This window comes from Podarcis filfolensis (genome assembly GCF_964270895.1).
Source record: "Podarcis filfolensis genome assembly, chromosome: 9".
NCBI lineage: Eukaryota > Metazoa > Chordata > Lepidosauria > Squamata > Lacertidae > Podarcis > Podarcis filfolensis.
This window is the reverse complement of record NC_139610.1, coordinates 1,154,429-1,177,845: the sequence shown is the minus strand read 5'-3', so window position 1 is coordinate 1,177,845 and position 23,417 is coordinate 1,154,429. Positions and strand designations below refer to the sequence as shown.

The 23,417-nt window shown below is 49.6% G+C and overlaps 2 protein-coding genes across 5 annotated transcripts in view; one reads left to right on the top strand and one right to left on the bottom strand.

Moving 5' to 3' along the window:
• LINGO1 (leucine rich repeat and Ig domain containing 1) overlaps positions 1-23,417 on the bottom strand; it is a 540,338-nt gene that overhangs the window by 56,741 nt on the left and 460,180 nt on the right. The window contains exon 1 of one of the 4 annotated variants that reach the window (XM_083630437.1): positions 10,060-10,256. The exons of 1 other annotated variant lie outside the window; for it this stretch is intronic. In XM_083630437.1, the coding sequence (XP_083486563.1) occupies positions 10,060-10,065 (6 nt within the window). In that variant the 5' untranslated portion in view covers positions 10,066-10,256. Of the gene's footprint in view, positions 1-9,270; positions 9,578-9,601; positions 9,675-10,059; positions 10,257-23,417 lie in introns of those variants that run through there. 2 more of the 4 variants (XM_083630440.1, XM_083630439.1) reach the window with 2 other exon arrangements.
• Positions 1-23,417, top strand: part of RCN2 (reticulocalbin 2) — an 810,887-nt gene that overhangs the window by 605,780 nt on the left and 181,690 nt on the right. The window lies entirely within an intron of this gene.

The following is a 23,417-nucleotide window of genomic DNA, read 5'->3' as shown; positions in this document are numbered from 1 at the left end:
CTGCCTGCACAGGCTGATAGTGGCCCTCCAGGGTTCCAGACAAGGTTCTGCCCTAGCCCTACCTGGAGATGCCCCTGGGAACCTGGAACTATTCTGCATGCTAAGCAGGTGCTCTACCTCTGAGCTACAGCCCTATAGCAATCAGTATTGATATGCAAACAGCATGCAAATCTGTGCCATACCTAGTGATGCCCCTGTAGCACAGGCTTCAACCCTGCCCAAGGGAGAAGAGACAAGCAGGTGGCTGTTGCTTTGCATCCTCTGCAAAGACAGGTCAGGAAGGATGAAGCCGACAGACGTCCAAGTCAGATTCATTCCTCACTGTTGCATAAATATGAAGTGAATCTGCTGGCATCGCTTATTCTGGAAAGGAGGCAGTCCAGGGTGTGGGCCTGTGCACAAAGGCCAAAAAAGGGGTGACTTGTGGACCATCAGATCTGTAAACCTTTCTCTGGAGCCAACTGCTTTTGACACTTCCCACCAAGATAAAGACATACCTCTAAACAGAGAGATTTCATGCAGAAAGGGGAGGTATGGGGAAGTCGCCGAAAGAAGGTCAAGGAAAAAATGTTAAGAAAGTATACGTGTTTATATGTTTGTTTGTCTATGTATTGTCTTGTATTGTCTTTTATTATGTGTTTAAAATCTAATAAAAAATTTTATAAAAAAAAAATAAACAGAGAGATTTCAAAAGCAAGACACCCTCTTTTCTAGACAGTTTTATATATATATATATATATATATATATATATATATATATATATATACTGCAGAATATGTGGGCTATTTTGAGCTGCTCAATACTTTTTTCCTGATGAAATTTTATGTATGACTCCAAAGCTGGCATACTTCTATTCCAACATTATAAGAGCATGATGAAAAGAAGCCTTGGACATTTCTGATGTGAGATCTGCTGAATGTGAAGAGGGCTGAACCCTGGAAAGGGCAAAAGACTGGAGAAAAGAACAACTGATGATCAAATGCTGTTAAAGGCATGGGAGCAGGGGCCAGGGAAATAGTTGGCAACCCTAACCAGGAAATAGCCAGCCCTTCACATACAAGCCACACTGTTTTTCACAGGGTCAGAATAGTAGATCCAGTCCATCAAGACCCTGACTGTTAGGGCAGCTGCATTACCCAGTGGCTTGGGTGCTGTTCTGCCAATCCTCGAGTCTCTGGGATTTCACATGTGCATCCCTGAACATTCTGGAGAAGAAGGAAAGTGAGGCTAGAGAATAAAATAAAAAATTATTTCTTTGGAAGTTGCAAAACAGGAGGGCCTAAGCTATCCTGCCCCACTCTGTAGCGATGAGAGGTATCATCTCTCTTTCTCTCTCTGCAAACTATTCCTGAGTTATTTCTCCATTTACAAGCATTTTCTGTGGAGCTGATGACCATACTCCCAACTGGAAATTGGCGTGTGGAGATGTTTGGCTGTATAGAAGAAGTGGTGGTGGAGAGGGGGGGGGAGGATAGACACGCCAAGATTTCTGCCTGGACAACAGTCTGGGAGAAAAAGAAATGCTTCCGACCACCGTCACCATCTGAGCCAATGGTCCCCAAATCATTTGGGGCCACCACCACTCTGGTTCCATCACTCATCCCCAGAACCCCCTGCCCTGCTCTACGAAAAGCATTATTGAGAATAGAAGTTTGCACAATCTACAAAGGAAGAAAACAGCACAGTGAAATTCAAAACAGGAACAATTAATTGCGCATTTATCCAGCCGAAACTAGTGCAATTTGTTAAACAAAACTGATGAGCTTGATCCAGGGATACCAGCTTTTCAAAGTCCGATAGCCATTTACACCGCCAGCGCCCCCCTGCTGCCCCCTTGCCTCTTAGCCCTAAGTAATCCCATAGCCTGTGGGAACCACTGATCTAAACCCAGGATGGTCCTGAAGCTGCAAACCTTGTCTGCTCCATTTTTGCCCCCTCTCCCAACTTGGGAAAAGGATTTGTAATTGATGCATTCTGTATGCTGTGTTTTGGGATTATACAGTCAATTAGATGATCTTTCATTATTACTACCAGACATTTGCAGTGACACCAGAGTGGTTCAGAGTGAAAAGGCAAACAGGACTCCTGAGCCTAGAACAGTTGTGCAGGAGGAAGAATTTTGGCTGGGATATCTCATCCCACCACAGCGCTGGGGTGGCAAAAGCTGTCATGAGCCAAAACTCCTTCTTCCTACATGACATTCATGACAAAATTCCTATCCTCCTAAAGCATGTGCTCATAAAATTCTTACTCATTCTCAAAGGTTTTACAAATGTGGGTTGGGGGTGACGAATTGGATTGAGAATAGGCTTTTGACCCTCACCATTTTGCCCCTGGGGCGTTATCTGAAGGAAAGCAAGGCCGTACCTTCACTGAAGGGAACGTGGCCTAAATCTGCTTAACACCAGGATCCCACACAGCTCTGCTTGTTTCCCTAAAATGCCCTCAAAATGTTTTGGAGCACATTTCCCATCAGCTCCAGTAAGTGCAGCCAAGGGGCATGGGTGATGTAGCCCAATACAGCTTGAGGGCACTGGACTGGAGAAAGATACAGGACCATCTGCTTGGGGGGGGGGGACCTCAGGCCCGTTGGCCCAATGCAGCCCCCACTCAATGGAGAGCTCAGATGGCAGAGCACGAGACTCCATCTTGGGGGCTTGGGTTCGATTCCCATGTTGGACAAAAGATTCCAGCATTGCAGGAAGCAGGACTAGGTGGCCCTCCTAGTCCCCTCCAACTCCATGATTCTATGAAATCCTCTCCATCTTGCCTGGGCACGCCAATGGCCACCTCAGTTTGGCTGGTTGGAATATGTATTGAAGCTCTGGAAATTCTTTTGGCTCACCCAGACAGAGGAAAGAGAAGGATGTGAGACAGTGTGTAGGACAAATTTGCAGATGACACCAAACTGGGAGGGGTGGCTAACACCCCAGAGGACAGGATCACACTTCAAAACGACCTTGACAGATTAGAGAACTGGGCCAAAACAAACAAGATGAATTTTAACAGGGAGAAATGTAAAGTATTGCACTTGGGCAAAAAAAATGAAAGGCACAAATACAAGATGGGTGACACCTGGCTTGAGAGCAGTACATGTGAAAAGGATCTAGGAGTCTTGGTTGACCACAAACTTGACATGAGCCAACAGTGTGACGCGGCAGCTAAAAAAGCCAATGCAATTCTGGGCTGCATCAATAGGAGTATAGCATCTAGATCAAGGGAAGTAATAGTGCCACTGTATTCTGCTCTGGTCAGACCTCACCTGGAGTACTGTGTCCAGTTCTGGGCACCACAGTTCAAGAAGGACACTGACAAACTGGAACGTGTCCAGAGGAGGGCAACCAAAATGGTCAAAGGCCTGGAAAAAATGCCTTATGAGGAATGGCTAAAGGAGCTGGGCATGTTTAGCATGGAGAAGAGGAGGTTAAGGGGTGATATGATAGCCATGTTCAAATATATAAAAGGATGTCACATAGAGGAGGGAGAAAGGTTGTTTTCTGCTGCTCCAGAGAAGCGGACACGGAGCAATGGATCCAAACTACAAGAAAGAAGATTCCACCTAAACATTAGGAAGAACTTCCTGACAGTAAGAGCTGTTTGACAGTGGAATTTGCTGCCAAGGAGTGTGGTGGAGTCTCCTTCTTTGGAGGTCTTTAAGCAGAGGCTTGACAACCATATGTCAGGAGTGCTCTGATGGTGTTTCCTGCTTGGCAGGGGGTTGGACTCGATGGCCCTTGTGGTCTCTTCCAACTCTATGATTCTATGATTCTATGATTCTATGAACTAGCTTACCATGTGGAGGCAATTATTACATGTGTTGCTCCTCCCCCTTTTACCTTGGCCCCACCCACTGCTGGCATGCAGCCCCTGGAAAGTTCCCCACAAGGATTGGCAGCCCTTAGGCTGAAAAGGTCCCCCCACCATTCTTGATCTACTTTGACACCAGAGTAGGCCAAGAGCAGTCCAACAAAGCCCCCAAATCACATCTCTCCATCCTAGCTGAAAGCCTAGTAACTGAAAATGCCCCTGACTGAACTTGGATCTTTCTGCACGCAAAGCCCAGAGCAACAGAAGACGGAAAGAGAACAGAAACATCTGCTCTGGCTATTCTTCTTCTTCTTCTTCTTCTTCTTCTTCTTCTTCTTCTTCTTCTTCTTCTTCTTCTTCTGTTTGCTATTTTAAAGCCCAGGGCTAGAGGCAAAATTGCTCCTTCTGGTAATAAAACCCACAACTGCTTAGAGAAAGAAGAGCAGGTTGCTATCTGGGATCAGGGCCACCACTTTCAAACCACTTCAAGACTACTTCCAAAAAGGCATCACGGGAGATGTCTCTGAAGGAGCTGTATTAGCTTGCATGGGGGGGTGGAGTGTATGTCTGATGCTCTATGCAGTAATCTAATGGATTGTATGTTCATTTTCCACTCTCATCTAGGGAAGGAAGAGGAAGGACCATAGTTTGATGGCACACTTTTGGCAGGCTGAGCTGGGAAGGGCCTTCAGACAGGAGGTTCTCCTCGGCTGTGCTGAAAGTATCCAAGTGATGGACTGTGTCTAGGGAAAGTGTTAGGATCTACATTTATTGATTATGGAGTTTTGCCCCATGGAAAAATATTTGCATCAAAGCTCCCCCCCCCATGTTTTCTTTAATTAGGTAGATTCTTGTTTCAGCAAGAATTGGATAGCAGGTGGGATGCCTGATCAGCACTGGGCGCTTCCCTAAAAACACAGCACACAGCAAATTTGCTGTTCCTGTCACATACAACCTGAACTGAATGAGAAGAAGCCCTGGAGCTCTGAGAGAAACTCAGAAGCAGATTTTTGCTTGGGTTGGGGCTGCCCAAGGTGTTCTGCTGCCTGAGGAGAAGGGCAAGGTGGCACCATGACCTTCCCACATATAGAAACTGACCGCACTGGCAAGTGAATCTCATTTTAATATTGGTAACGGGACTGCAACGTCCACCGACCTCCGTCGCTCCTGCGGGCAGCAGGCTAGCTATTGGATTGAGGGACAGGACATGAATCTCCCTGCTTGGTCCTCTAGGAGAAGGATGGAGCCACAGGGCTTAGGAGGCACAGCCAGGGGGCTGCCTTCACTTTCCCCATCACCTGATGCCTGAGATGCTGGCTCTGCCATTCTGCCTCTGGTTCCAGTTGGCGGACCTCAGGAAAACATAAGAAGAGCCAGGTTGGGTCAGACCAAAGGCCTTGCATGCCCAGCATTCTGTTCTCACAACGGCCAACCAGATATGCACCTATGGGAAGTCCACAGGTAGTGCATGAGTGCAATAGCCCTCTTCCACCCTGTGCTCTCCAGCAACTGGTATTCAGGGACACAATGCCTCTGTTCATGGGGTAGCATGAAGCCATCACAGCCAGCAATAACTGCTGAACTGTACTGAGCCAAAGAAAGCCAAGTAATACATCTGTTGACACTGAATCAATTAGCTTTAGGCCAACCACGGCTGAGAACTATTAGAATCATTTACTGTATTCTTATGGAACAGCAATTGACAGCAGCACAATGAAGCCTAAAGTCCCATTTTTAAGATGGGAAACACTGAGGCTCATAAAGCAGGCACAGAAGTGCAACCTATGTATGAACAAAATATCATTCCTGACGCTAGCTGTGTATGTCTACTACTCACAAGCTTCACTTTTCATGGTTACCATGGTTCAGCTGTTGGGAGTCAGAAGACCTCACCAGCCTATTGCAAATTATCCAAGAATCTGCCAGTAGATCTTGTTCTTCCTTCAGCCCAGGAAGATCAGCAATAGCAGGCATTGTGTCTGTCTATCATCCTTCTAATTGAGCAACCCTTGCTAAGCATCCATAAATCACTGCAGTTCCCCAGAGCAGCCTTTCCCCAACCTGGTGCCCTCCAGATGCTGTGCACTATAACCCCTATCAGCTCTGGCTAGCATGGCCAATAGGGACATAGGAGGAAACTGCTAGGGGCCGAGGGGATCTTCACCCCTCTAATAAAATATTTGAGGGCCCCCCAAAAGTTGATGCATGCATCATGTGATCCATTATGTGGGGTGGAGCTTACCCTGCCCCCCCATATTTTATTCAAGTTGTCACCCCTGGTTAGGGATGGTGGAAGATGTAGGCAAAAAAAAATCTGGAAGGCACCAAGTAGGAGGCTATCCCGAAGGCCGTCTGAAAAGCCCTGGTATGCCATGCAGTAGAATTTAAATTGTTGAAATGCAATGGTATATTGTGGCCGCATAATGCAATGCCATTCAGTATACTCTACAGCATAACCTGCAATAACAGCTAGTATTTTTGACAGGCAACAGCTTGTGAGTTGTCATATTTGAAGCCTGCCAAAATCAACAGTCGAAATAGTGCCCCAAGTTCCAAGGTTTCACATTCAAAGAACAAATTCAAGGGGGGCTTCAGCATTTTTCTTTCAAAAGAAGCCTGGTGAATTCTGGAGAGAAAAAAATGGTGGGTATTCATTTCTGCTCCACCAGGAGGTTCTTGGTTCATATTCTGCCTCTTTCATAAGCTCATTATACTCAGTAGGTGGCCCTAGGCAATCCGCTTTCTCTTTGCCTCAGCCGCCCCATCTGCAGTATGGGAACAATAATACTTACCTCCTGCCTTATGCAACTGTTGTAGGTGAAGTGCTCTGGACACTCAAAAGTACTATATGAGAAACATGGGCACTGAGCTAACAACAGTTAAGCACTTTTAAATGCTATTTATTTCAATTTAAATACGTGCTCTCTCGCCCATTTAATTCAGCAGTTGGTAGTTGCTGGATTGTATCCTACGTTGGTGCAGCCATCATAGCAATATCATTAATATCATTTTCTGTGCATTTTCAGCTGTTTTCACCACTTCTTCATGTCCTGGGGTCTCCAGGTTACTCTCCTGCATGTCCTAATCCAGTCTTCCCCAACTGGGTGAGGTTGACCTCTTAATCCAATTGAGCTTTTTCACTCCCAGAGAAACCTCTTATCCTCAGGCCAACATGCCAGTCTGGCCCACTCGTATGAGGAGTTGCCTGAGTCTTTTGCACAGATGTGCACCAGTTGCTGACGTACACACACACACACACACACACACACACCTTGTGTGTCAATGTGGCACATTTTCATTTGTCTGTCAGTTTCTTTGTCCAGAGGTCAAGCAATCTCATACAGATGAATACTTTTGAGTTGAGCTAACTCTGGTGATGGGGACTTGGCAAGCTTTCAAAACACACAGAGCCCTTATTCAAACCATTGCCTTCTTTAAATCTCTGATGTATGTAGATCCAGAGTGGCTGGAGCAACTCAGTCAGATGGGCGCCATATAAATAACAAAATTATGATTAAAATTATTACTTGGAAGCTCAGAGGCAGAGCACAAATTTTGCAAGCAGAAAAAGTCCCAGGTCCAGGCATCCCTAACAGAAAGGGATCTCAGGTACCCAGGCTGAGAAGGTCCTCTGTTGAAGTCTCCAGAAGCCACTGCCAGGCCAAACAGCCAACAATGCACAATGAGCACAATGTACCATGAGCTTTTAAGGCTCATGTACTGGTTGGCATCTTCCGTTTCTAGATGTCCCTTTCTTAGTACCAGAACATGGCCTGGAATGCCAGAAATACAAGTAGTGCCACTGGGCATGCACAAAATCACTAAGCCACTGCAATCAGCCCACAGACAGCAGAGAGTGTCGGGGTCAGATAGCCAAGGGGCACAGCACATTCTTTGCTCATAGAATGTCCCAGGTTCTATGCCTCAACATCTACAGTCCAGGGAACCAAGCGATAAAATATCTCTTAAGTCTGAGATTCTGGAGATCCCAGCCAGTCAGAGCCCACAGCACTGGGCTAGGTGGGTGAACAGTCTAATCGGCCATATGGCAGCTTCCTAAATGTGATTCCTAGGCAGCTTAAAATCTCTGCACTGCACTGTGCTTTTGCTCTCCCAGGCTGCAACTGTTATGGTTTACATTTTTGATTCTTTGGTTTCTTCCTTGTTTGTTATATTTGTACTTAACTAAATCAATAAGAAGGAAAGGGGAGGGAGGACTAGGCACCTGCTTTGATAGTAACCTGGCTTTTAACTGCCTCCTAGGACACCCAGGTAAACAATAACCTTAAACCCAGCTGGCTGCCGGCCTGGACACTGAGGGGAACTTTGCTTCCGCCGACCCTCCCAGTTACATCCAGCAGAGGGTCACCAATGTTCAATTCCCAGCTCTCTGCCCAGGGGCCAAAGGGCCCATCAGGGCAACCCTGAACAGGCCCAGCGATTCACCCTGATGCCAAGGGAACCCTGTGCAGCCTGTTTCTCAACCCCATCTAAGTACCTGCCCCTCCCCCTGCTTCACACACTTCCTCCCAAAGGTGATAAGGGGGTCCGTGGGTTCCAGCTAAAGATGTGGGGGCAATGGCTGTGCAAGGGATGCAACTCTCCTCACATGGAGACCTAAGGCTGGGGCAGCTGGTGTGACCACAGGGAAAGCCAGTGAGTGATTTTGTCGAGGGGTGGGGAGGTGGGGAGAAGGAAGGAAGGAAGGCATTGTCAAAAAACCAAAAAACAAAAAAACAAAAGCCTCCAGCTCTGAGGCATCATCATCCAAGAAAACATTGTGCCTTGGCTGCTGGGGGGGGGGGGGAAGGCTCTCTCGACTCATCCTCTTGCAACGCAACACATTCCTGCACTCGAAAAGGACTGAGCCCCCAACGACACCCTTTTCTTCTAGACCCCTTGTTTGGTGCGCAAACACATCCAGAGAGACAGAAAGAGAACTGACAGGTCTCCTCTGATAACAGATCTGCCCCGAAGCACCCAGTCCCTATCCCTTTCTACAAGGCAGTCACACACACAACCATCGTAGATCGGGACAAAAGAGAAAGGGACATGCATTGCATAAGAAAAGGCGACCCAGAAACGCTCACCTGGGACAAAAGACCCAGAGATGATGCAGAAGGGAAAGGCAACACCTCAACCCCCACGCCGTCCATTGCAGGATCCACCCAGAGAGATCTCTCATTTTTTACCATTTAAAACCCCCCTCCTTCCTTAGTCCAAAAATAATGCCACATAGGACCATTGTACACCCGAACATCGATTCAAGCAACACATACACAGCCCCACATCTGTTAACACGAACACACACCTGGCAAAGGTAAAGGGAGAAAAAGGCATCGCTAGACAATAAACACACCCAGATGTCACTCCCAAGGAACGCAGCTTATCCTGCATGTACCCCCCCAACCCCCCCAACTATTCTCCTGGTGCATATATAAAATCAGCCAGTGCTTACTAACCTCAGAGCAAATTCACCCAAAGCCAGCAGGCTCCATAGGGCAAACCCCGAAGACCCAGGAAAGGGGTGGTGGTGATGGTGGGCTATTACTGCCTTGTTAACAGCTAGGAGTACCGAGACTGCATGCTAGGAGGCTGGCTGTGGACGGACTGGTGCAGACTGCCCCTCCAACATCAGCTCCCAGAGCAGACCCCCTCAAGCTCACAGCTGAACCCCAAATCTGGTGCACCCCCTTCCCAATCGAGGCAGGAGCAGCCCACCCGGTTCAATCAAGCTGGGGGGTGGGGAAGAAAACAAAGCCCTAAATCGCGGGAAAGGCAGGCAACCATTACCCCGAGAATCTCAAAAGAGCCAGGAACCCGAAATCTCCACAGCCCCCCGCCCTAAATCTGAAAAGGATAAATACACGCACATCTAGAGCGGAGTTCTGAACGGGCAAAGTAGGATCTCTCCGCCCCCCGCCCCCGCACCTCTAGCAAGCTCTCCATCGCCACAGCATCGAATCTGGAGCACTGTGTAAAAAGGCAGCAAATTAGAAGCGCCCCCCCCCGCTCCCCTCCCTCCTATTAAACCTGGCTCGGGTTCTCCGGCACCAAACCAGGCGACCCCCGCCCGCCCCACTACCTATTACAGCGGAGAAGCACAATCCCCGGAGCCGCGAATTATGCCTTGACAACCCCCCCCAAAGATCAAAATCCGGACCAAGTCATCCCTCACCTTCGCCCCCGCCCCGCCCGGACCCCCCCTCGTTTCACCAGCCTCCCCCCTCCGGTCCCCCGGCGCCCCTCACCTGCATCTTTCATGCTGGCCGCCCGTCTCCCTCGCCAAGAAATGGCATCGCCCGCTTCGCCCTCGAGCGCCGCCCGCCCGCCCGCCCAGCGCACCAGCCGCGCTGGCTCTCCGGCCGTCCTCGCTCCGCGCCCGGCTCCACTCGGGACTTGGCGGCGCCTCGCCCTCTTCCCGGCACGACGGGGCCACCGCCCGGCCCCTCCCGCAGGCCCTAGTCGGGCTCGCGGCGCTCCTGGCACGGCAACGGCGGCTCCTCAGGGCGCCTGGCGAAGGGCAGGTGCGACGGCGCGCGGCCCGGGAAGAGCGGCGGCACACGGGGCGCGGGCGCGGAGCAGCGGGCAGCCGACGGGAAGCGGCGCGCGTCGCCCCGTCGACGCGCAAGCGGGCGGCGCGCTGCGCTGGGACGGTCGCCGCTTGGAAACGGGAGGGAGGGACGCGAGGGGAGGGCGGAGGGAGGGAGGGAGGGGAGCCACCGATCAATGGGGCCGCCTCCTTCCTGACTGCAGGGAGGGGGCCAGTTATGCTAATCGCCGCCGGAACAATCCAGGTGCGCGAGGAAGGGGAGGGGGGTCCCTGGATGCGATGGGGGGGGGACCTCAAAGGCAAAGCAGGAGGGAGCCAAGCGCGGAATCCATTCTCCGCTCGCTCGCCCGCTTTTTCCGCCGCCCTCCCTGTAATGATCTACTAAGCCCGGAGCAAGCGAGGCGGAAGGTAGAAAGCCAAGAGAGCGGCGGGAGGGGCAGGTTGATTCTGGGTGTGGAGATCTCTCTGCCTCCGTCTCTCACAGATGGGAAGCCCAGAGATCTCAGAAAGAGAGCGGGGGGGGGTCTTCTTCTTAGGCGGAGATCTGCTTAAGGAAACGGTGGAGAGAGATGGGAGCGAAGACGAGCCTGCTGGATCAGGCCAGCATCCTGCTCTCACAGTGGCCAATCAGATGCCCCCGTGGAAACCCACAAGCAGGACCTGAGCACAAGCGCCCTCTCCCCTCCTGAAGTTTCCAGCAACTGGCATTCACAAGCGTTGCTTCCTCTGACCACGGAGGCAGAGCAGAGCCATTGTGCTTGGTAGCCACGGAAATCCTTATCCATGAATTGGTCCAGTCCTCTGTGAAAGCCATCCAGGTTGGTGGCCATCACTGCCTCTTGTGGAAGCCAGCTCCATAGTTCAACCGTGTGCTCTGTTAAGAAATAAGCTTGTTAATTCTCTACACAGTCATCAGCTCTTCTCTGTTGTGAGAAGAGAGAGGAGGAGGGAGAGTCCCAGATTCCTCCCCCTCTGGCTGCACACCCTTGTTCTTCAGTGATGTTGGAGGGGTCCAAGACCATCATGAGTGTTTATGTTGGGTTGTCTCCCCCCTTCCACAGAAAGATGTGTGCAACCTTATTCAGAGTTTTGACACCCCTGAAATTCTAGATCTTCCCCTGCAGCAGCCCTTTGTAACCCCCCAAGCGGAGTGCACACACATGCGTGCGCGCACACAAAACAGCACAGTTTGCAGGGCATTCAGAACACATCCCTGATTGGGCAGTGGGGAACTGAAATCAGCTAAACAAATGTTGGAGATCCTACTGGGATAGGACAGGCCTGAGAAACAGCAATTGGGATAATTGGGAAATGGGGGCAGGAATCAAGTTCTAACTCATGGCCAATGTTTTCCATCCACCTAATAAGAAATCCAAACTAAATATTTGCTTTGTAAATGGGATAAGGTGAAGTTCTTGGAATGGGCACATGGAGTTCAACTTTTGTTACGAGAACTGCAGCTGATCCCCAGGTCCAATGGAAGTGCCTGGATGAGCTGTTGCCAGCAGAGACATGGGAAATGTCTAATTTGGACAACAGCCGTCCCAATCTGGAACTCTCCAGATGCTTTTGACTACAACTGCCATCACTCTCAATGTTGTGTAAATGTGCTGCCTGGGGTTGAGTCCAAAAACATCTAGAGGGCACCAGGTTGGGGAAGGATGTCATGCAGGATGAAGGCAAAAAATAGGAACATAGGAAGCTGCCTAATATCACCTTAAGGTATTTGTCCACCTAGAGATGTCTACTTTGACTGGCAGCTGTTCTCCTGCAGAGAATGCATTTTTCATCACCTGCTACCTAGCCCTACAATAGAAACGGCAGAGATTGAACCTGGGACCTTCTGCATGCCAAGCAGCTGCACTACCACTCAGCTATGGCCCTTCCTTTAAGCTGCTTGTTCACCCAGCCCAGGATCATCTGCTCTGAACGCCAGCAGCTCTTCAGTCTCTGACAGGCAAGTCCTTCCCATCGCCTGACCAGTTTAACTGGAAATGCCAAGGGTTACCTCTGGGGTGTTCTGCAAAGTGTGTCTCCCCACCACCACCCTCTTTCTCTCTCACATGCAATAATTTAATGATCTGTTAATCCCGTATGGTTGGCATGAGGGGACAAGAAGTGTTTTACTCCGCATTCATTGCAAAAAGGAACATGGCATTCTCAGCACCACTTTATGGCCATGTGCTGGCTGCTTAAAATATAAGGCATGGCTGTGGGCTCCTTGTCTGCTTGCCATGTAGATTTCTCTCTGCCACAGCCAACAAAGACCTCCCCCGCCCCCTGGTTGTCTGCAGAGCAGGTGGCTCTAGACAAACGAAGCTGTCTCCATGCAGTCTGGATCTGCAGCCGGTGTGGGGTTCATCTTAAGAGATGAAGCTGCCTTACCTGAGGACCAAACTGGAGGAGGGATGTTGATCGTGTTGTTAGCCCTTGTGTGTGTGTTTAAATAAATAGCAAGCTTGGGATGTGGGCTGGCTAGATTGGAAGATACCCAGTCAAGATTGGAATCTCTGGCCACTAGCTGGGATGGCTTTGCTCTGCCTCCCTTCTCAGAGGCAGTGATGCTTCTGAAGACCAGCTGCTGGAAACCACAGGAGGGGAGGGGGCTCTTGTGCTTGAGTCCTGCTTGAGGGTTTCCCACTGGCAAATGGTTGGCCAGTGGGAGAACAGGAAGCTGGATGGGGTGGACCATTGCCTGATCCAGCAGACTCTTCTTATGAATCCTGGTGTGGGGGCAAAGGGTCTGCAACCGTTTGCCCCTCCTGCAGTCCCAATCTGGCTCAGACACCCCCCAGGGCCTGCTATTGGAAATATATATTGCTCAGGTCTTGCTTGCAGGCTTCCTACAGGTTGTCCACTGTGAGAACACGCAGCACAATAAGAACAGGATGTTGGACTAGATGGGTCTTTTCCTCTCCGAAGGTGGCCCAACTGAAAAAGAAGGATGTTGCCTAATGTATCTCTCCCTTAGTTGCCCCTACTTTATCTTAACTGATTATTTCATTCAATAGAAGTGATTTGCCAAATGAAAGCTCTCTAATAGTTCAGAAGGAATGTGCATTCTTTTCATTCTGTGACATTAAAGTACTGAAACCAAAAGGATTTTGAGGATAGACAGGTCCTCAGTTTGCTGTCGTATTACTTCATTTTTGCTCTCCTTGATTAGGACTGGCCCCTGAAGTTTTAGTTCAGGGGTGACAAAATTGTGGTCCTCCAGGTGTTCTTAGACACCAGTGCCTCTCCATTCCAGCCAGCAGGAGGATCACAGATCTGGAGGATCACAAATCCCCCTGCCCTCCTTTACCTGATCCTCCTTTACCTAAGTATTGCACTTGGGCAAAAAAAATGAGAGGCACAAATACAAGATGGGTGACACCTGGCTTGAGAGCAGTACATGTGAAAAGGATCTAGGAGTCTTGGTTGACCACAAACTTGACATGAGCCAACAGTGTGACGCGGCAGCTAAAAAAGCCAATGCAATTCTGGGCTGCATCAATAGGAGTATAGCATCTAGATCAAGGGAAGTAATAGTGCCACTGTATTCTGCTCTGGTCAGACCTCACCTGGAGTACTGTGTCCAGTTCTGGGCACCACAGTTCAAGAAGGACACTGACAAACTGGAACGTGTCCAGAGGAGGGCAACCAAAATGGTCAAAGGCCTGGAAACGATGCCTTATGAGGAACGGCTAAGGGAGCTGGGCATGTTTAGCCTGGAGAAGAGGAGGTTAAGGGGTGATATGATAGCCATGTTCAAATATATAAAAGGATGTCACATAGAGGAGGGAGAAAGGTTGTTTTCTGCTGCTCCAGAGAAGCGGACACGGAGCAATGGATCCAAACTACAAGAAAGAAGATTCCACCTAAACATTAGGAAGAACTTCCTGACAGTAAGAGCTGTTCGACAGTGGAATTTGCTGCAAAGGAGTGTGGTGGAGTCTCCTTCTTTGGAGGTCTTTAAGCAGAGGCTTGACAACCATATGTCAGGAGTGCTCTGATGGTGTTTCCTGCTTGGCAGGGGGTTGGACTCGATGGCCCTTGTGGTCTCTTCCAACTCTATGATTCTATGATCCATGGTCGGAGTAAACGAAACAAAGCTTCCATCCCTGTTCAAAAGCTGAGTTCAGAGAGTCTTCTTTCTAGTTCTTGTTACTGGATCCCATAGTGGGAGGAGAGTCAGCATGGCACCTTCAGGTGATGGAGGGTCACAACCTGCATCATCCCTAACTGCTGGCCCTGCTGGATGGAGGAGTCCTACCTCATCTGGACAGCACCATGCTGATTTAGCATCATCACTATCAATACTGTGACTTATGGATGTGAATTGTAGTGACCCGTGTTGTTGTTGCTGTTGTTGTTATTTTATATATACCCTGCCCATCTGGCTGAGTTTCCCCAGCCACTCGGAGGCTTGCAGCATATCTAAAAACATAATCAAAAACATCAAACATTAAAAACCTCCCAGTACAGGGCTGCCTTCAGCTGTCTCTGAAAAGTAGTGTTGTTCTTTATCTCCTTGACATCTGAAGGGAGGGCGTTCCACAGGGAGGGTGCCACTGCTGGGAAGGCCCTCTGCCTGGTTCTCTGTAACTTCACTTCTTGCAGTGAGGGAACTGCCAGAAGACCCTCGGAGCTGGAAATCAGTGTCCAGACTGAACGATGGGGGTGGAGACGCTCCTTCAGGTATACTGGGCCGGGGCAGTTTAGGGCTTTAAAGCACCAACACTTTGAATTGTGATTGGAAACACACTGGGAGCCAATGAAGATCCTTTAGGACCTGTGTTATATGGTCCTGCGGCCACTCCCAGGCTATTGATCCCTGGCATGCAACCAGTCCGATAAGCCATAATGAGTCTCCATCAGCTTCACATACGTTCATTTACAAAGGACAAAACATCCACAGCAAAACTTCCTGCCCTCTCTCGGCACAGGAGTTGCTCAGTCTGACTCAGACCCCCCCCCCCAGCAGGAAGGACGCCAGAACTGTGCCTTTCTCCTCCTCCCTTTCTGCAAGTCTCTGAGCCTCTCCAATCTCCTGGCATGGGGACTGAAAAGCTGGCCTTCCCCGTCCCCCTCTCAGTGGACCCTGTCTCTCACTTACCTGCTGGCAGGCCACCTTCGCTGTGGCTGCCTTCCAGCTCTCCTTCACCCTGAGAGCGAACAGTGACTTGCTTGAGAAGGAGGGACAGACAGCTGTCTAAACTCAGACAGACAGCTCTCAGCTGAAGAGTCAGCTCCTTGCTCAATGTCTGAGGCTGACCCTTTTGCTGCTCCCTGGGGGGCCACGTTCCTGACACCCAGTCACCAGTCTAGCTGCTGCATTCTGGATTAGTTGCAGTTTCCGTGTCACCTTCAAAGGTAGCCGTACATAGAGCGCATTGCAGGAGTCCAAGCGGGAGATAACCAGAGTATATACCACTCTGGTGAGACAGTCTGTGGGCAGGGAGGGTCTCAGTCTGTGTACCAGGTGGAGCGACAAGGGAGAACTATCTCAGTGCCTTGGGGGTGTGGAACCAGAATGTTGAAGTGCCTTCCAGGCTAATGTCCCCTATCTTGGAATTCATCCGTGTGTGCGTGCGCGCATGTTGTGAAGGGGAAGCAGGGAGTTTCAGCTCCTCTTTCTCCATGCACATTGTTGACGTCTGGCTTCCCATCCATCAGCACTGCCTGCTGGCTTCCAACAGAGGGCACCAGCGTGGCATGCACAGAGCCCTTGGTGTCTGGGCTGACACCACAGGAGAATCATCCAGGGATGAGAAAGCAGGGAATGAGCCTTCCTTGAAGACTCCCAATAGCGTTGTTTCACCTTGGAGCTGCCTGCCCACCTGCCCCGTCCTGAGGACAGGTTGGAGGAGAAGAGCATTGGCAGCATCCTGCAGAAACAGTCATGTTGGGTAGATGTCCCTGAGAAGCAGGAAAGGTGGAAGGCAAGGGGTGTGTGGCTCTTGCTCAATGGACAGGAGCGATTGAAATGGGTGCCCATGGCTAAGTCTCCGCCTCACCTTTTTCTTGTCCTATGTGCAGAGCCTTCACACATAAACATGAACCAGATTTTGGAGATCCATCTCTCACATCAGGCCCAGCACATAAGAAGCATGCTGCTGGATCCAGCCAAGAGTCTGTCCTGTTCCTCACAGTGGCCAACTGGACACTTCCAGGAAGACCACAACCAGGACATGATTGCACCAGCCCCCCCCTTGCTGGCTCCCAGCAGCTGCAGTTCAGAGGTAGACTGCCTCTAAATCTGGAGGTTCCATATAGCTGTATCATGAATAATAACTTTGCACAGATCCATTCTCCTGACCAGTCTGCCTTCTTTTATAACTCCCCTGCAGTTTGCCTTAATCTCAGTGGGTGCGCTGGCTGACTCCGAAGAGGAGTCTTCTACCACGTCTGGAAGTTTCAAAAGCTTTACTAATGAAATTGCTAGTGTCCCAACCTAGCACTGCAGTTACAAAGAGGTCATCCACACAGCTCCCCTTTCTCCTCCCATTCTCCCTCAGCACTGGACTACCCCCTCTCAACAACAGCTCCATGGGACTCCTTAAATTGGGAGGGGACACATCCCCATTTCCCTAGTTGAGCCAGGGGTGCCTATCTTGAGAGCCACGGACTCCCTGATTTCCCTGCTAGTCTCTCCGTGAACCTTGTTTATGAACACACAGCCGGCACTCATGCACTCCCAGTCTTTTGTCTTGCTTTTCGCAATGCAATCTGTGAAGTGGCTTTCCATTAATTTATTGATCTCTCAAAGATCAAGTCTCTAACCTTTGTGATTCCAAATATGTGTTTGGCAGCTTACAAGGCAGTCAGGGGCAGGGTCTGTGGTCCTCCTCCTCCTGGACTCTTAACTACCATCAGGCCCAGCCAGGATGACCAATGGTTAGGGACATAGGAGCCAACTCCTAGGGGCTGAGGTTCCTTCGACCCCACCAATAAAATATTTGAGGGGGCTGGACCCCCCAGTTGATGGACATTGCAATTCAAATGGTGTGTGCGTGCCATGTCATGTGATCAATTATGCAGGGTGGGACTTACCTGGGCCCTCCCCCAATATTTTATTGATATCTGGGCACCACAGTTTAAGAAGGAGATGGACAAGTTGAAAGGCATGGAGAGGAGGGTAATAAAGTAAACTGAGTCTTGTGAGGAACGGTTGAAGAAGATGGGCAGGTCTAGCCTGTAGCAGAAGACTGGGAGGAGATATGAGAGCCATCTTCAAATATCTCAAGGGCTGTCACATGGTAGAGGGAACAAGCTTGCTTTCTCCTACTCTGGAGGGCAGGACTCAAACCCATGGCTTCAAGTTACAAGAAAGGAGATTCTGACTCCACATCAGGAATAACTTTCTGATGGAAAGAGCTGTTTGACAGTGGAATGGACTTCCTTGGATGGTGGCATTTTCTCTTTCACTGGAGTTTTTTAAGCAGAGGTTTGATTGCCATCTATCATGGATCTTTAGCTGAAATTTATGCATTGCAAGGGGCTGGACCAAATGACCCTTGGGTTCCCTTCCAACTCCACAATTCTATAATTCTACCATTATTATTTGTTAAATTTATTAGATACTATTTTGCCGCAGGGAACTCAAAGAGACTTTACAAAAAAATGTGGTGGTGGTGGGGAAACCACCAAGACGGCCTCATACATTCATTAAAACCAACATTGTACAATTCAGCAGGAGGCAAGAATGAGATGGGCTGCCCATGATTGGCTCTCTGGAGGTCACCCTTGCTGTCTTCTGCCCCAGCTGCCCCAATGCACCCCCTTTGGACTCGCACTTACCATTCATGACAGTGAAACCCCCATAGGGCTCTGGTTCCTAGGGGGCTTCGTAGCCGAGGAGGGATTAGAACCCAGATCTCACAAGCCCTAGTCTGATCCTCCAGCTGCTCCAGGATGCCTTGCGCATATAGCATGGGCTTAGGAAAGTAATCACAAAGCAATAAGAGCTTTGTGGGCTTGCCCCCCCCAACTCCTCTCCTCAGCTATTCTGCAGGTGTGAGTCATCTTTGTGTGAGATGCCCACACGTGCATTCGTCCCCAGCCCCAACTGGCAAACAGCCCCTGGTGGGCTGGCCAATGTGGAGTGTGGCCCTAAGGCCAAAGTTAGTCAGCCCTGCTCTAAAGCCACAGACTTGGATCCTAATGGCTCTTCAGCTCAGATTGAGTCTTGCTTCCCTCCCTTCTCTCTCTGCAGTGCATGCAGTTCCCAGAAACTGGATCCTTGGGGCTGGGGAACTCTAACACTGCCTGCAAAGCAAACTGTTTGGGGTGTTGTTGGGGGGGAGAGAACCCCCCATGCATGCAAATGCACCCTCTGCCCATGCAAGAGTGCTTTAGGGCCTGATATTTCAAGTGCATTGTTTTGAGATGCTTACAGAACAGACAGCATCTCAATATTTTAATAAACAAACCCATTTGACACTTGAAACGTGTATTTTTAAGATGCACCTTACTTCCGTAACTGAAAGTTGTTTTCAACTGTTTTCGATATTGTGTTTTAATGTTGTATTTTAATGTCGTAACCCGCTCTACGACCTTAGGCAACCCGAGAACAGCAATGATTTGCTTGTGGGGTATTTATACCATTTTTGGTTGTTGCTTTTTAAAAAACTCAAGTCATTGCTTGTTTCCGCCCATGAAATGAAGTGGAGCTGGGCTCAGCTGCTCACTGACCGGAAGCAGGAAGCTCTGCGTCCTGGGCCTCTGCTGTCCTCAGCTTCTCAATGGGCCAGGCCACCATCCACTTTCTGAGGCCTCAAGGCTCCTCTCTCACTGTCTCTCCAGACATATCCTTGGCACTTTAAAATCATTAATAGTAACAGCAACACTTCAGAGGAGGCGGGGGGGGGGAGGTAACTTGGTGTCTCGGTAAGTATAATGAAGGGAAGTGGGCGTTTGGGGGGGGGGAGAGAAGGGGGAAAGGACAGCAAGATGCCAAAGCATCTGTGTGTATTTGTCATTTGGAAACATATGGGAGAGAGTGGGAGGGAGAAAAGGGGCTTGCGTGAAGGGGGGCAGGGAAATGAGGTGGGCAGGGAAGTGTTGCAGATGGGGAGGGGGACATAGTTAGGTAAAATTTCCTTTTATACTGACGAAGGACCACATGAAAGAGAAAAAATAGAATTCCAAAACAGGGGAAGAAAATTGCTATTCTAGGACGTTTCCAAGATCACAGGGTTGATTCCTTTCCTGTAAGTGACATTTACTATCACTTCAGCTGAACAGATTTTTGCACCCGGTGATAAAAAGATCAAAGACAAGATGCCAGATTGATGCACCTGCGCAGTCCTGCTGTCTCCAAAATCAATGGAAAGTTTTCTTTCTTTCTTCTTCGGTTTTTTTTTTTTAAAGCCTAAAGCAAATCTCACCAACAGACAACCCTGGGCAATTGTATAGGGTGCTGTTGCAGAAGGAGGAGCACTTTAGCTGCTTGGTTGTACATAGGTGTGGCAGATCTGGGTGCTCAGCTGCAGGGAAGAAGCGTAGTTCAGTGGCCAAGCACATGCTTGGCATGCAGAAGGACCCAGGTTCAATCCCCAACATCTCCAGGTAGGCCTGGGGCAAACGCTCTGAAATTCTGGAGAGCTGCTGCCAGTGTAGGCTGGACAATATTGACTTAAAAGTAAAGGTAAAGGTACCCCTGCCCGTACGGGCCAGTCGTGTCCGACTCTAGGGTTGTGCGCCCATCTCACTTAAGAGGCCAGGGGCCAGCGCTGTCCAGAGACACTTCTGGGTCACGTGGCTAGCGTGACGAAGCTGCTCTGGCGAGCCAGCACCAGCGCAGCACAAGGAAACGCCATTTACCTTCCCACTATAAAGCGGTCCCTTAGGGGTGCTTTCGAACTGCTAGGTGGGCAGGAGCTGGGACCGAAAGAAGGGAGCTCACCCCGCTGCGGGGATTTGAACCGCCGACCAGGTGATCAGCAAGCCCTAGGCACTGAGGTTTTACCCACAGCGCCACCCGCGTCCCATAATATTGACTTAGGATGCAACAATGATGCGAACCAGTTGAAGGCAGCTTCCCTGTGTTCTTCTGCAAAGTGTCTAGGGCTGCATTCTTATGCATACTTAACCTGAGCCACATTGAATCCAACGGAGCTTCAGTTTGAACAGGTGTCAAATTGGGTTTTATCAGGAACTTGACCCCCCAAAGCGCAGCAGAAGAGTTGGCCTCAGAAATTGAGCTAAGCGAGCAAGGGGCCGACTCTGCAGCTGAGACCTGCTTGTCAAAGTTTAGAGAGGACAGCCTGGCCCCCCTCCTTCCCAGGGAAGAAGCTGTTAGCTCCTATGGAGAGGAAGAGTTGAAAGTCGGCCTGAGCGTTGCCAGGCAACCGTCAGATAAGCCAGAGTCTGAGGCTGTGCCTTCGGGGAGTGGGGAGGAGACAGGCCAGCTGTTCAGTCCCCGTATGAGGAAACTGGAGAAGCTCAGAGAACAACAGAAGGGAAGGAGAAGAAAGGCAGGATTTTGGCGTTCTTCCTGTTGGGGGAGGGATGATGAGTCAGACTAAGCAACTACTGTTAATGAGAGCAGGTGGGAGGGCCGTGCTCTGGGTGTGCTTTTTCTTGTAAATAAACTTACATAAAACTGAAGGAGAGTCGTTGCTGCTTATCAGGCTGCTTGCCTGCCAGAGATTGTTATAGGCTGTAAGACTTTGTGGTGGTTGTCACAAAGGACCTTTGTCTGCTGGCCCCACCAAGCCCAAAATGGAAGGCAGTTCATGTTTGGATCTCAGACCAAAAGTCAACTTGTCCTGTGGAGGAACTTCTGCCCTTGATATTATGCAAATAACCTAATGCAAATCATGTGTCAGCTTGCTTAAATTGACTCTGCAGAATCTCTAACCCTTTTCCTGCACAAGAAAGCAGTGTGAGGGTTTAAGGCAGGAAGGAGGATTAGGTCAAGAAAGGATGGATGAAGCTTAATGGTGGTGATGGTGGGTGGAAGATGGAGTGAGAGACAGGCATAAGACCAGAAGAATCTGTAGGATAAGGGTGGAGGGAACGAGGCAGTCCTGGGGGGCAGTTAGGGCAGGGCTCTGGAGCAAGCATCCTGGGCCCTCTCAGCCAAATGAGAGAGAACTCCCCCCCCAAAAAAAAGTGTAGCAAAGCTGGTATGCCAGATGTTGAAGGAAACAGAGCAATCAATGTTACATGGTAATGTATCTAAAGTGTGTGCACTATGGAAATGTGGTGTAGTGGTTAGAGTGTTGCAACTGGGATTTGGGGAAACATAACAGCATGGGAAGAGCCTGCTGGATCAGGCCAATGGCCCACCTAGTCCAGCATCCTGCTCTCCCAGAGGCCTGTGGAAACCAGCAATCAAGGCCTAATCACAAGAGTCCTCTTCTATCCTGTGGCTTCCAGCAAGTGGTATTTGGAACCATTATTGCCTCCAGCTGTGGAGGGCAGAGCATACCCATTATGACCAGCAGCCATCGAGAGCCCTCTCCTCCTCTGTGGGTTTGTCTAATCCTCTTTTAAAGCCATCTAGCTTGGTGGCCACCACTGCCAGCCAGGTTAGCCACTCCTGATCCAAAGAGAGCCCATCCCATAAGACCACTGAGGCCAGAGTTCAAAATTACCAGACTTCACTGCCTTCTGCAGATGATGCTGGCATGTTTTCAGGCAAACGGGGTGGCTTTTCCCAACATGGTGCCCGGGTCTTTCAAATTTCAGCAGCATCCTGTGGGAGGCCAAAATTCAGTGCCCCTGTCTCTCGCCTTCCACTCTGCTCAGTTCACTACGTCATAGAGGTGACGCCCTGCAGCACCCCAAGACTCTGCACCCGCTATGGTGGAAGCGATGGTCCTCCCCTAAATCCACCCCTGGTGCCAGGGATAATGGGAGCTGTAGTCCAAAAAAATTGCTGTCAGGGCACTGCCACAGGAAAACTGGAATTGGTTAGGCATAGTGCTCAGGACACCCCTGATGAGTAGAGAAATCTGACAAGGGCAACTTCAACACACTTAAGATATTTTCACACCAGCTAGACATCTGAAATCTCATAATAGTAGTCCTAGGTCCCAGCTGGTTGTGACTCATTCCAGCAGCCTCAAAAAGAGAGATGAGCAACAGCAGAAAAGGGCTCTTTAACTCAGTGGCAAGGACTCAGATTATTGCAACCAGCCCTCTCCATGCAGGGGAATGAAACATTGGGGATTGGGAGTTTGTTTCCCCTCTCCCTTTACAAATCTGAATCAGTGCCAAGCATATGCAAGCCAACAGAGCAAACTGGTCACTTCATACATTGCCTAACCAATTGGCACAATCCCAAATGGTGTCCTGGAATGTGCACAAATTGGCAGTGTAAATGAGGTGCTTCATCCATGCATATTGAGACTGGTAATACAGGAACACAGGAGGCTGCCTTATAGCAAGTTAAGCCCATTGGTCCAGCTCCTTACTGTCCACACTGATGGTCAGCTGCTCTCCAGGGTTTCAGACAGGGAGTCTTTTCAGGATGAACCAGGAAATGCTGGGGATTGAACCTGCGGCCTTCTGCATGCTCTACCGCTGAGCTACAGCCCTTCTTCTAATTATATTAAATCACTCCATTGAGTCTGTATTCTCCAACATTACTCAACTGCATTGATGGGCAGGATATGAAATTAATTGCCAAATTATCTTGCCCTAGAATTATAGAGTTGGAAGGGATCCTGAAGGTCATCTCATCCAAACCCTGCAAGGCAGACATCTCAGCATGTGGTCCCCCATCCAGTCTGAAACCAGACCAGACCTTGCTCGGCTTTGCAAACATGCTAGCAGTCTTATTGCTGCACCACTACGAGAGGGTTGTACACATTCTCTGTTTGCCTCACATTAATCCCACCATGGACATTAGCATAGGTGTTGTTGCCCACACCAGGGATACAAGAAAATACCAATCACCAGCACCTTGAGGACTAGTAACCCTTCTTAAGCTGAAAGCTCAGGTGCTCAGAACTCTGCACTGAGTCCTGAAGTTGCACAGGTGTGCAACTGGAGAAGATAAAGAGCCCTAGATCAATATTGTTGCTAGGTTCCAGCTCTGTTAGCCATGGCCGTCCTAACAGG